General features: G+C 40.1%; 1 protein-coding gene across 14 annotated transcripts in view; it reads right to left on the reverse strand.

Annotated features, from left to right (window-relative positions):
- The window catches only part of KALRN (kalirin RhoGEF kinase), a 524,667-nt gene that overhangs the window by 30,026 nt on the left and 481,555 nt on the right, over positions 1-13,086 (reverse strand). For 10 of the 14 annotated variants that reach the window (XR_012633922.1, XM_074910291.1, XM_074910292.1 and 7 more), the window contains 5 exons: positions 12,894-12,971; positions 11,821-12,006; positions 8,373-8,544; positions 3,754-3,992; positions 2,598-2,845 (listed from right to left, as the gene is read on the reverse strand). Coding sequence is in view for 13 of the 14 variants with exons in the window: in XM_074910291.1 (XP_074766392.1) it covers positions 2,598-2,845; positions 3,754-3,992; positions 8,373-8,544; positions 11,821-12,006; positions 12,894-12,971 (923 nt within the window). In the remaining variant the exon portion in view is untranslated. Of the gene's footprint in view, positions 1-381; positions 428-1,662; positions 1,724-2,597; positions 2,846-3,753; positions 3,993-8,372; positions 8,545-11,820; positions 12,007-12,893; positions 12,972-13,086 lie in introns of those variants that run through there. The other 4 variants (XM_074910296.1, XM_074910297.1, XM_074910298.1 and 1 more) reach the window with 3 other exon arrangements.

Raw genomic sequence — 13,086 nt, forward strand, 5'->3', positions numbered from 1 at the left:
AGCAGACACAATTTCCAGTACATTTTTCACCCCTCATTACTGCTCCTATGACCTTACTCTTGGAAAAAAATAATAATAGACCATGTTACCCTTTGTAAGAGCAATGCTGTGTTGACAACAGAAATTGCATATCAAAGCAGACATAAAAAACTAAGAAAAAAACAAACCAGTTCTTAATATGGATTTCTTTTGGTTTAAATAGTGGACAGGTGTGTGGGGGGGTGGGATTTGGGAAGGGGTATGTTTTCCAAAGCAGAAAGCTCTCAAAACAGCAGTGTGATGAGCTGGGATCCAGGTTCAAAGCATCTGCCCACCTTTAAGTCATGCAAATTTGATTTGCATGTTTAAGCCCAATGTTTGGCACATGTCATGTCTACAGTACCTTGATACATTTTATAAAGCAAGTTGCATGTAATCCAACGATCACCTGCGATGCCAATAAAACGCAGTATGTTAGCAAGGTAGGACTCAAAGGGTGCCCCACACAGCTGACGCTCCCCCATGAACACTGTGTCTAATTCCTAAGCGGTTTTTGGTTATACTTCAGCACCTGAAGGGAGCTGTACAATAGCTCAAAGTAAAAAAAAAAGTAAACTAATGGCTCCCTAGCAGCCGGCTGCCACTGAACACAAGACTGAATCGAAAAATCAACTGTTTTTGCAACCAGGATGAGTATCTCCACTGCGAAGAGCTGGCATGGGCAGTCATGTTTGAGCACAAGAGGCACCAGAGCACCCTGCACGTCTCAGCCAGACAGCAAGTCCCGTCTGATATTTGGCCGTTTCTGAAGGAGGTCCAAATTAGACGTGCAGAGTGGGGGAAGTTATCCAACACTTCAGGACTGTTACATTTTTCTTCAAGATATGGTAAGAGTCAAGGACATGGCTGATGGACTCCCTGACGTATCAGTGAATAATACATGATGCCAATGCTACTGGATCGACCACGTATTTTGTGTACAGTATTTGTCAACAGAAGAAACAGTTTTATTACTTATACTAATTAGTCAATGTGATCTGGCAGACTAGATAGGGCTGAACACAACACCAGTTCCAGGTCATTTTTTACCCATAAGACTTCTATTATTCAAGCCGCTCTTTGGTTTCAGGGTTGTTTTAACTGTTTGAGTATGAAAACGTGATTTACAACCTTAAATCTCACTGCAGTGAGAAAGAGAGAAATGCAATGCATGTGTCTTTCAATTCTGTTACGCCTTCCTGGACACAATTCATCCAACTACATAATTTGACGCAGAATTTGACTGTACAGCTGTCATGAAATCAGAGTTTTCCCCATCAGCCTAGTGCCATGGATGAATCAAAGGGCACGTGGTTGCATATTGTGGTTAGAGAGGAACCCGGGAATGGCCACGGCAGATGTGCAAGAGACGTGCTAAGCAATTCCTTTGGCTTAACATGCAATTCATAGTAGCACTCATTACTGACTGACAGGTAAAGTCATCATTTCTCTTAACTGAAATTTCATCAGAGATCAAATTATTATGTTTAGTGAGTCTGTCACAAAATGTTTCCTTGTGTTCAATTCTGTGCCTTGAGGTACTCGTGTAAGGTAACACAATTTGTAGCATACATCATGCATTACTATCTAGTCACTTTAAATGTTAAAAGAAATCAACAGATATTACTGAAAAGAGGGTTGTACCTTCTGTATTTAATACCAAAAAACCACTTTCTTGCATTAGTCATTTCAGACTGACAAATTTCTAAAAATCAGAAAAGAAAAATATATATATCCACACATTTGTTAAATAAGCAACAAAATGTTATAAACAAACAAACAAAAAAAAACAAACCAAAAAAGGGTCAAACTAATTCTTTTACCTCATTAAAACATGCTCATGGTGAAAATTTATTTTACATCTTTAAAATAGTACATTTAAAATTAGTTACATTACAGGTACAATGATGAACATTGCGACTATCCATTATATTGCACAACCTGACTTCATCAATATGAGTTTGTTTCTTTTCTTTTTTTCTTTTAAATAGTGCAAAATACTTTATACAGGAATGTACTTGGATGGGGGTCTTTCAAACCAAAAAAATATATTACAAAAGTTACTGCGAACAGAAAAAAAACCAAACCAAACAAAAATTAAAAAAAAGATACAAGCTGTACAAGAAAATTGCCATAGACAACAAAATCTCTCCTCCTTGAGAAGCAAAGCTCAGTCCAACACGGGGCCTGGATTTTTTGTGGGTCTTTTTTTTTTTTTTTTTGCTAGATGCTGTTATAACCAATATATAGATTAGTAACTTAATACAACATAAATATAAGTCCAGTCCAAGCAGATCCATGTTGGTGTAAAATGGCATAACATAAAACATATCTTTAACCGTCTATGGTTTTATTTCTCTCCAAAGCATAAACAAAACCCCACAAAATGAAAATAAGCAAAACCCGAGCCATCAACCATGGCTGCCCGATGCTGCAGATTGACCACTCAGCTTGTTCCAATGGCACTGTAGATAAAAACCAGCAGGAATTCCCTACCATTTGGGTTTGTTTATTTTTATTTTATTTTTTTCCTCAAAAAATCCACATAGTGCTCCCAGCGAAGCCAACATGGCACTTACTTGATGCTTCCGTCGGTATTATCTGTAGTGGATTTAGTGAGGGGAGCCAAGATATTGCCAGGGATCCATCCTTCAGCAGCTGGAGAGTGGTCATTTGCAGGCTGGTACACCAGGAACATGTTCTGCTGGTTGATAGCAAGGATCTGAACCACTTCTCCTTGATTCACACAGATCTCATCTTCCTTCAGTGCATAGTAATCTTTAACCACCACCATGGAAGAGGTCCCATTGCACCCTCCCAAATCAGTCTGCGAAAACAGACACAACAGAAACTGGTGAGCAGGCAGCACTGAGGAACCTGTCTTTTCCAGCAGCAATCCCACTACTTCATTTCCAGCCTAATTGTACCAGGGAAAAGGATACAAAACTCTTAAAGTTCACATTGGTAGAAGAGGATTTTAAGGATCTGAAAGGCAGCAGTGATATTATACAAAGCAGCCTCCTATTTCATATCAGATTTCACAGCTGCTAGCGGTGGTGCCCCAGCCATGTTCTCATTTGTAAGATTTGTGTTACAGACGAACGATCTGGGCTGAGCCAAACGGGAGGGAACGAACAATGAAGGCTCAACGTTAGAAGCCGAATGAATACTCACACATCTCATGATCTTAAATATAGGTCATATTGGAAAGTGGCTTTGTTCAACCGCAGCCAGCAGCAGGGTCCAAACACTGCTGATGGTTACTGACTCTTTGGTGTTTGTGTGCAGTGCACATGCACCCAGATTACACCCTTCAGCTGGCACCCTGCGAGCTGGTACGTGGGAAAAAGTCTAAACTCTTCTATACCATCAGAGTAGACCTCTTCAGGAATGGGTGATTAATGGATATTAGACAAGCCTGAATATTGCTGCTGCCAGTACTGCAAATTGATATTCAGTTCACTAGGTCTGCAAACAGTGCCCAAAAAAACCACTGGGATCAGCGTTCCAGGCTTCAGGGTCAGGCTCTGTCTCCATTTCCCAGCCAAAGTGTCACCCATCTGGATGCCAGAGCTTTCACAGTCTCAGTTTAAACCCAAATCACATTTCATACCATTGCTTCAGTATGTTGATTCCTGTTCACCTGGTTAGCTGATAATTAAGGCTAAATTCACAGATCATCTGTGGTATATGAAATGGGCTATGAGATCATGTTTTATCAGATGAGTTCAGTACCTTGCTTTGTTCATACTTGTCTCCAGGCTGTGAGTGTTCATACCCTGTGCTGCCGTTGGAGGTAGATATCTTCAGGGGTGGGAGAGATGGGTTACGGCTTGTAGCCTTCAAAGGCTTCTCAGACCCTACTGGAACAGAAGAATAGGGTCTGCTGTTGGGCTGAGGGACCCTACCGGTCTGGGGCCTCAGCACTGCTGAGCTACTTTCTTTGCGTTGGTACTCTATGGGAGACTGTAGCGCTGCAAAAGAGGACAAGAATTAGCTATATGCTTTCAATGACGTTGCAAAGGGCTGCAGAGTGTGTGGGGTGATTCAATAGGAACAGACACGTAAGTTGCAAACCAAACAGGGACAGGAGATGCCACCCAAGGAAGCACATGGCACATTCACGGCTAGACAGGATGCAAGCATGTTACGTTGTACTGCACGTGAACTGAACACAGCACTTCATGCTACTGTGAAGAACAGCATCTCTAACCAACACAGTGGGCTAAAATAGTTGCCATTTATAGCATTTATTAATTGCATTCATTTGCTTTGAAGTCCCACAAATTAATTGCATCCTGTAGTCAAAATAAATGAAAGCCCAAATAAGAGATGCACAGCTCATTTACAGTCAATTTTGCTATCATCAGAAAACACAGGTCAGGACCCATGTCTCATTTGCATATTCCCAAGACAATGTGACGTGTAAATCCTCTTCAGACATGATGCACTGCAATTTAGCTCTCTATGTGCTTTCTACATTAACTATTTTGGTTCAAACAAACTGCTGGAAATGACCAGTAAGTGAGGAAGTATAGGTGGCACAAAGACATTAATCCCAGCCGTCCAGACCTCTCCAGCAGACACCCACAAACAACATTAACCAGTTTCATAATCCTTAAGAAAGAGTCTGCTTGTAAAAGTGTACATTACATAGTCATGGAGAGAGCTTACACTGGGAAAAAGAAGGATAAAAATGCCAGATGGTAAAGAAATAAAGAATTTGTTATGTTTGGAAGAGAAGGGATCAGGGCTGGGACTACAGTAAATGGGAAAGAAACAGATTTGCTAGGCTCAGACTACCATCCCCAGACCTATGGGTTTAGTTTTTTGCATGTCATGTGGCTTTAATGGATGATTTATAGTCAGTTAGTACTGCACCAGACTAAACCTACTGGAATGCAGAGAGACTAGTCTAGCAAGAGGCAGACGGAGGACATAATGTCACAGCATCAGCCCAGCCAGGGAACCACAACAGAAGGAATGTCTTTCCCAACAAGAGGAAAAGGAAAGAAAAACAGAAAGGCTCAGCACCACACAGCATACTCTCTAGCATTCCACTTCCAGAGAAAAGCAGGACTACTCCAACAAGAAATCACTTAATACTAAAGAACAAGAGACAAAAAAAATAATCAAGGAGGATGCCAGATCACCATTTTCTTCAAAAGAACACATAGACCTGTAGCAATCTGGACGATTACTTGGCTCCAAAACCCACACAGTGACCCTTGTCACAAAAGTGCTTCGTATTTATGCCACAGTGACTACCAGTTTCACTCGCTTACCTCAACTGCAGCTGAAAATGGTTTGGTCCTGCTGCAGATCAGCCACAGAGGAGAAGGAAGGTTGGGGAGAACTTTGACATCAATTTTGACAGTGATGGTCACATTTTACTAGTATATACAGTAAATTAGGCTGCAAGCTCTTTAGCAGTAAGATCTGAATGAACACTTCTCAATCAATCTCAAAACAATTTATCCTACTCAGTGCTTTTAAAGGGTATTTAGATGACTGTCCACTTGTGGCTACTAATTCCACCATTAACTGTCACAGCAATGCCTGGCTTCCAGCCTCCTGTTCAACATCTGTGAGTGTTCTTACAAGCTTCTGGCAAAAATCAGTGTCCATGTACTTGCGTGCTCTCTCTTTCTCTCTCAAAACCCCCCATAAAACATGATTAAAGAAAAGGTACAGTTAAGTGACATTTTCTTTATGAAATATATCCATCAGTGACATATTTTGTTTAGAGCTTGCTTCTTAAAGCAATGAAAGAACAGTCACTATAGCAAATCATTTGGTGCACAGTCTGTTTGTCAAGCTTAGCAGCTTTTGCTTTTCCAAGAAAAAATAGTAAAAGCTTTAATATTACAGTGTAATTGCATCAAGTTTTACATTTATGAACTGTGGATGCAAATACTATGTTTTGTATATAGCCCCGTACTCTTTAGGGCTTGCCTGCTGAAAAGAAAAAAAATCAGAGATAGCTTGGGCAGGAATTCACAGGGAATATTTTGTTATTAAATTTACGCAGCATTGGCTCAGTGTGGATTTAATATGGTTTTAAAGACAGAAAACATCCGCTTTAATGAAATGCAAAGCTAAAGAACGTATTTAAAGATTAGTCAGCCTCAATAAGATTACATCCTAAAAGCCACTTAAATTGTTCTGGACTGGACAGGCTCTACTGGATACAATATAATTTTCTTGGATCTTATTTATAGGTTTAAAGTAAATCCTTAAGCTTGTGTTTTAATATAAATCTATTTTTACTTATTTTTACCTAGAGATACTGACAATTATGTTCCTAACCATTCAAATTCCTTGCTGGCCTCACAGAAGATGGGATAAATAGGGGTTATGAAGATGCTTCAGTAGAAAAAGGGGCTACAGGGCCTAAGTCCTGGGAGGATAAGAGTGAATAATACAATGAGAGTGAATAAAACAATGAGTGAGAAAGATGTGGAAGAGACAGAAACCCCCTGCAGTTCTGTCTGTGGAGTTCTCAGAAAATGAAAAAAAAATATTTCTGTAGATAAACATTAGTGAAACTAATTTTTGTTCCAATAATCCCTCATTCAAAGCCAACTGCACCAACACAAAACTGGCAAATTTTGGTACCAGCTGGTCAAACTGGAGAACTTAGACTGCTCATCTCAACAATGTATTTAAAGAATCATTTTACAGTGGTTGCATGAGACCATTTCTATTCCAAGTCATGAAAACCCAATATCAAGTTCTGGAATCACAGATGAAACACTATTTCCCTTCTCAGCTCAGCCATAGTTTTCAAACTGTCACAAACAACTTTTGCCTGTAACCCTTTGCCAGTTAACTTATGAAAAGTAAAACTAAGCTAAATAAAAATTTTAAAATCCTTCACATTGAAGAAAAGGAAACCTTTGTTTTGATGTGAACTGAAAGAGCCTCTTCAGATTTCGCAACAGAAAATCCACAAAACCAAACACCAAAACTCAAAAATCAAAAAAGCTAGCAGATTGTGCCAAGCCAAAACATTTTGATTCAAGCAAATAAAATTCATTATTGAACATGCAATAAGTTTTTAAACATAGAACTCTTTTCTAATATAAGCTCCATAACAAAAGCTGTTTTGAAATGAATAGTGCAAAACAATTTTGGCAGCATCTGAAGTAATGATTCCCAATTTTTTGCTTCCAACCAAACAAAAGAGATACTATTTTTAGACTTCTTCCTCTAGTCCTGGTTCCTTTTCTTTCACTCATCCAGTCATGAGCAGGAACAAGCTAAAATTGTTAACTGAATTTGATTCCTCTGTATTTTCAAAATACACATTTCTGTTGATCATGTGTCTGGTTTTTTTAGAAACACAGCTTTAATTTGAAATATTATTCAAACCACCCCAAATCTACTCCTAAAGCAAAGCTAACATTACTGAAAGGCCCCTGTTCATGCACAGCTCCCATGGTTCCTAGGAGAAACAAGCCCAGATGTTTCTTCGCCCTCTCTTTTTTTTTTTTTTTTCTGTTGAAAACAGCTGCTGCCCCACAGAGTTTGGGCCTGTAAGAGGGTGGATGGTGAGGCAGCCTTCATCCCACCTCATGTCCTCAGCTTGTAGCACATGGTGATGTTGAACAGGAGGTTCTTGGGGATAAGCCTTACTCTGAGTAAGTGGAAGATACTATGTAGATACAACAGCAACCTGGCTTTGACATGTGAAGGGATCAGATATAAAATCTCCCTGTAGCATGGAAAGCACCAGGTGATACAGCCCTGCAAACCCCAGCATTTTTAAAGGATCTTGCACAAAAGTACCACCAAAGACACATCACTGATGGAGGGACTTGAGACCTGAACATGAACCTGACTGATATATGCATGGCAACTGCACAGGGACCCACCACCTATTTAAGCAGGGAGCCAGTAGGCTGCCAAAAACAGTCCATGAGATGCTGCTAACGGAGCCAGGCCAGAATGACCTGCAGTCTTTAATGCAAGATGGGGCTGTAGCAACTTCTCAGGGTGGGCTCCAGGGCCACACGGCAGTTCAGATCAGGCTTGCCCAGCCCTTCTCCCATTCATCATCTTCCCACCAGGCAGACCTGGCATGCAAGACAGAAACTTCTCTAGAGTGGCACTGAGGTGGTCACTTTTCAAAGAGCAGCTGTAAATTATGAGGACTCTTTCCCACATACTCCATGGATACCGCTTGACCCAGTGCTTAATGACAGGCAGACTTGGTCTAGTATTCTCCTTGTGATTTACCTTATGAAAAGAAGTCACTGAATGTTTTTCTTGTAGAGGAAACAAAGACACAAAGATTCAAAATCCCATTTAGGATCACAGTTTGGGAAACAAAGCACAGACCATGTACATACCATTTAGGAAATCTCTTTGTGTGTCCAGGACCTGGTTGATGTCCTGTACCCAAGCTTGTTGAATTTCTGGATTAGCTGCCTGTAAAATGACTCTTTCTGATGTTTCCCGGCTCATTAGAGCAAACTTGCAGGGATCATTGTCCACATTTTCTTCAATGATAAGGTAGTTCATCTGAAACAAGCCAAGGTAAGCACGTGTTACATGGAGCACAAGTTAACATTACTCAAGAATCAGAATAAAATTGTTGTGAAAAGTTCCTGAAAATAACTGAGTCCAATAACAGACTCTCAGATCATAGTCAGAAGAATCTGCCTCATTTAGATTTAGGCAGATAAATCTTAAGATTAAATATGATGCTTAATAAAGCTCTGACAGATGTACCAGACATCCACCTGCCTTGTCTTGAATTACAACTTGTATTTTAAGGTAACATAGACCTGACTGATGTGGTAAAAATTTACTGTAACCCATAAATAGAGTTGAAATGTTCCTGTTAAGATGTTAACAATCATTCCTCCAATTTAAATCAGTGTTTACATTTCTTATCCTCCATGGGAAAGTCAGTTTCAGTCATTACAGCGTTTTAGAAATGGAATGGACTGTGCACAGGGATATACCAAAAAAAGAGAACAATTCTCCCCCAATGCTCCAATAGATCTGCTTCTAGTAGATTACAGCCATCTGTGCACAATCACGTCATTTGACTGTAGTCACGGATACTCTTTCTGGAAATCTTATGGATGGCAATTTTGGCTGCTGTCCTGCCCTTGTGAGGTTTCTATTTGAGTGTACCCATAACTTCAACTTTTCCTGAGCTACTTATATCTATGACACTAAACAAGAATAGGCTGGCATAGCCTTTCAAAAAAAGAGTCTTGATGTCAAAAGTAGACAGCTCCAAAGATGAAGACAATAATGAGCCCCTAGAAGAAGTCTATCTCCAATATCTCTGAGTATCTGTCAAGGTATGGAGAGATCCACTCCACATCTTATTACTGCCCAGCATCCAAACTTTAAGATGGAAGAAGCCTCTTCCTTCTCTTCTGGGGGTCCCTCTGAAGTTAAGAGGGACATGCAGGAACTCCTCTGACATGGGGACAAGGAAAGGGACAGACAGTGAGCCCGGACAGTGCTCTTCCTCTTGTTCTGAGCTCTTGCTCCTCTGCTTGATAGCCAAAGCAGATAAATCAATCCTGGTATGACTGCAGGAAAAAGATTTGTAGGTCAGAGTCCCTAGCCTCCTAATTGTGTCTCAGGGAGATGTATTGCCAAGGCTACCCACTTAGGTATTTTGAGAGTCTGAAAGGTATCCAACTGAGAAACATCCAAGTAGGAAAATGCGATTTCTGAACACTAACTACCTCACTGCATAAAGAAGGGTTCTTCGCTAATGTAGGACATCATGCTGAAGCTTCTATCACAGTTTGAATGTGACAGAGCCTGGAGAACAGTATTTGGGAACCTCATCTCCCTGACAGACCAGAATGGCTGCATTTGAAGTCATATGCGCTTCTTACTTGAATGGAGAGACCTCAATGCTCAGCAGTGGCTGTGACACAGAGGAAAGAAATGGGATCTCCAGTGCAGGCTAGGTCCTTCTGCTGTGTGGGAGGATGTGACCAGCTGGAAAACAGCTTACATCTCTCAGGGAGTGTCTCCTAGAGAACTGGACCACCATGACCGCAGATGGTACCAAAGCTAGCCGAAGATGGCTCGTGAGTCCTGACAACTGCTGTGAAGATGGGTTCAACCTGCCCAGCAGGATCATGTCAGCACTTGAACCAAGGTCGAAGAAACTTGGTCCTAGCTGACCATGTAAAGCCTCCTCAAATCCTGCATGAGAAATGCAAAAGCAGCCAGAAGCTGAAGTAGGGGCTGGGAGGCAGGGAGTGAGAGCTGCCGGCACACGGACTCCACACTGCAGTGGGGGAGATGCGCATGGAGCCATGGGGGATCCCACACTTGCTGCAGGCACTCAACAGGAGAATGAGCTATTTGCCAAATGGAAGAAAAGAGGGACTGGAAAATTATCGCACAAAAATTTTAAACACAGACAGTGGGAATAGCATTACTTTCATAGACTGTTTAACTAGAAAAGCAACTCATACCCTTGAGGCAAGCTAATTTTATTGACATTAGAAGAGATTTATTTTTCCCTCTTCATCTACAATATACAATTCAGGAATTGTTTCCTGCAGATAAAAGCCTCATTGTTATAAATACAATAAACTCAAGTAAAAATGATTCATGTTATTTCCATCTCCAACTTTAATAACAATTTAAATCAGCAATAATCAAAGTTGATCATCTAAATCAAGATGATTGTTTATTTGTATACTTTAGGTTTCTCCTTTATAGCTTATTATTTTGCTGGAAACCATGAAATACACTGACTTGCAAATGGATATAGGCTTTTCAATAAATGCTGAAGTTTCTGTCAGCCAAGAAGATGTCCTCATTTCAGTAAACATGCTGTTTATCATAGATTTGTTTGGTTATACATGGTTAATATGCATTATTTCACTTGATATTGTTCTCTCCTATTTCATATTAATGTACCATTTAAAATTTAGGGCAAACACAATGCATTCTCCCACATCTCTTTTTAACCTGTATTTTGAAAAGGAAATCAATCCCACATTGGTTTCTCAGCTCTGAATGATCAAGACTTTCAAAGGAACTAGTGACTTTGTTCTTTCTGCAGGCACAGCAAAGACTGTTCTACCAGGAGACGTGTAGCACCAATTAACCCTCATCATTTCAGCATTTGTTAAACAAGCGTAAAACCCCTTAAACAAACAAATAAGTATTTTCCCTCGTTACCTTCTATTTTTACTTTTAGCCCCAGCCCCATAATTTGGAAAGATTACTTAAAATCAAAATTAATTTCTTAAAACTTTCTTTATAGTTTAGCTGGTTTTATAATTCCACATAGATGCATTTTTAGAACTGTGTGTGGTTTTGTTTGTTTTTGAAATAGTTCTACCTTCTTGCAACATTCATATTTGTACTAAGAGCCCTCCCCACATTAGGGAGAGTATTTCCAGTTAAGTCACACAGAGGCTTAATACTGACATAGTTTGACCTAAGATTATTGTTTTGGATACTACACCTTCCCCTACCTTTTATGATCATGCTTAAAAGCAACTATTGTATACTTTCTTGGACTACTGCAGGCTTTGTAGCAATATTTGCTAACTCACAGCTATGAATGAGAGGATCTGTCCTGGTTGTGTTCCTTGTAAAAATTACCCAGTAAATTTAGACACCCAGTGGTTTACTGAGAGATGGTCTTAAACACCTTCTGATCCACTGAAAGGTAAATGCAAAAGTATTCTGCAAATTGTTGTACACCTATGACAGAATGGACCAGTCTCACAGTACAAAGAATTGGTAAGATTTCCTTACATAACCTTCAAACAGAATATGCCTATCCCTGTTTCTTACCTTTATACTTTTCTTGAACATGTAGCCTGGCGTTAAAGATCCTTTTCTGAGGAGTTCACTGAAGATAACTATTTGCTCAAAGAGAAACACCCTACGCTCCTTCGGTCGAGACTGAACTCCAGAATCCTGCTCCGTCACATAGAAGGTGTCCTGCTGCAGCAGCTTGCCTTGAGCTGTCAGCTTGCCCTGAAAAGCAGACAGGCACCAACATTACAAACCCTGACCCACCATGATCTGCTTCATTTCATGCAGTCCAAGTTTTCTATGCAGCACTGAATTCATGTGAGACATATCCCTTCTAAGTTATCAAAGCAGCAATCTTGTAAATCACAACCTTGGTTTAAGGAAAATAACACAGGTTTTCTTTGTTCTCATTGCCTCGGATTGTGCATAAAACCAAAAGCAAGAGCTCTCAAGTAGAGTGCTTTGTATACTTCATTTCAAACACTGTTCTCATTATGTAGTTCATTACTGTAGTGCCTTGGATTCCCTCTAGTAAAGAGCTCTCCATCACCCCTAAGCCAGTAATCAATGACACAACACCTCTGAAGGTGCAAAAAACCAGGACCGACCTGTTTGCATGAATGCTACAATGCATAAGATGGTAAGACAAACTTGACTTCATTTTGGAGATAAGACATCTCAGCGGGACTGCCAAGTCTGCATTGGCTTAGTTACAAACCACAAGCTGTAACCCGTGGGGTTATAGCTCACAAGTCCCTTCCTGGATGTTGTCAAACTCAGAGGAAGCTATTAACATGTTAATGGTAGGTGACCTTTCTAATACGCAGTCTGGTTCACCACTTATTTTGCTCTGGCAATAGATATAAGAAGTCAAATTCAAGCTTGCAGAAGCTTCTACAGATCTCACATTTTGAAGAAACAATAGATAGATTGTTACAAGTTTAGAGTGAGAGGTATATCAACCCCTCCTTTGAAACCTCACCAAAGCATGCAGTTCAGCACTGGAGAAGAACAAGCACTAGATGAACAGACTGGAGTAGGAAGACAATCATAGAAAGATAAAATACTTTTCCTTGCCTAGTTATTATAAGCAGAATGCAAATGCATACCTCAAAGCCTTGGAGGCGACCCAGGTTCATCATATCATTGCAACGTTTTGGTACAAGGCACATTAATTCAACTGCTTTCTGTTAAGGAAAAAAGATGTTGTATTATTACAAGAGAATCAGAGGCTTCCTAAAAGCAAAGTGTCAAATAATGAACTTCAATAGCATGATCAGTGCTAGCAGTTATTCATGGCAA

This window comes from Athene noctua, chromosome 7 (genome assembly GCF_965140245.1).
Source record: "Athene noctua chromosome 7, bAthNoc1.hap1.1, whole genome shotgun sequence".
Classification (NCBI taxonomy): Eukaryota; Metazoa; Chordata; class Aves; order Strigiformes; family Strigidae; genus Athene; species Athene noctua.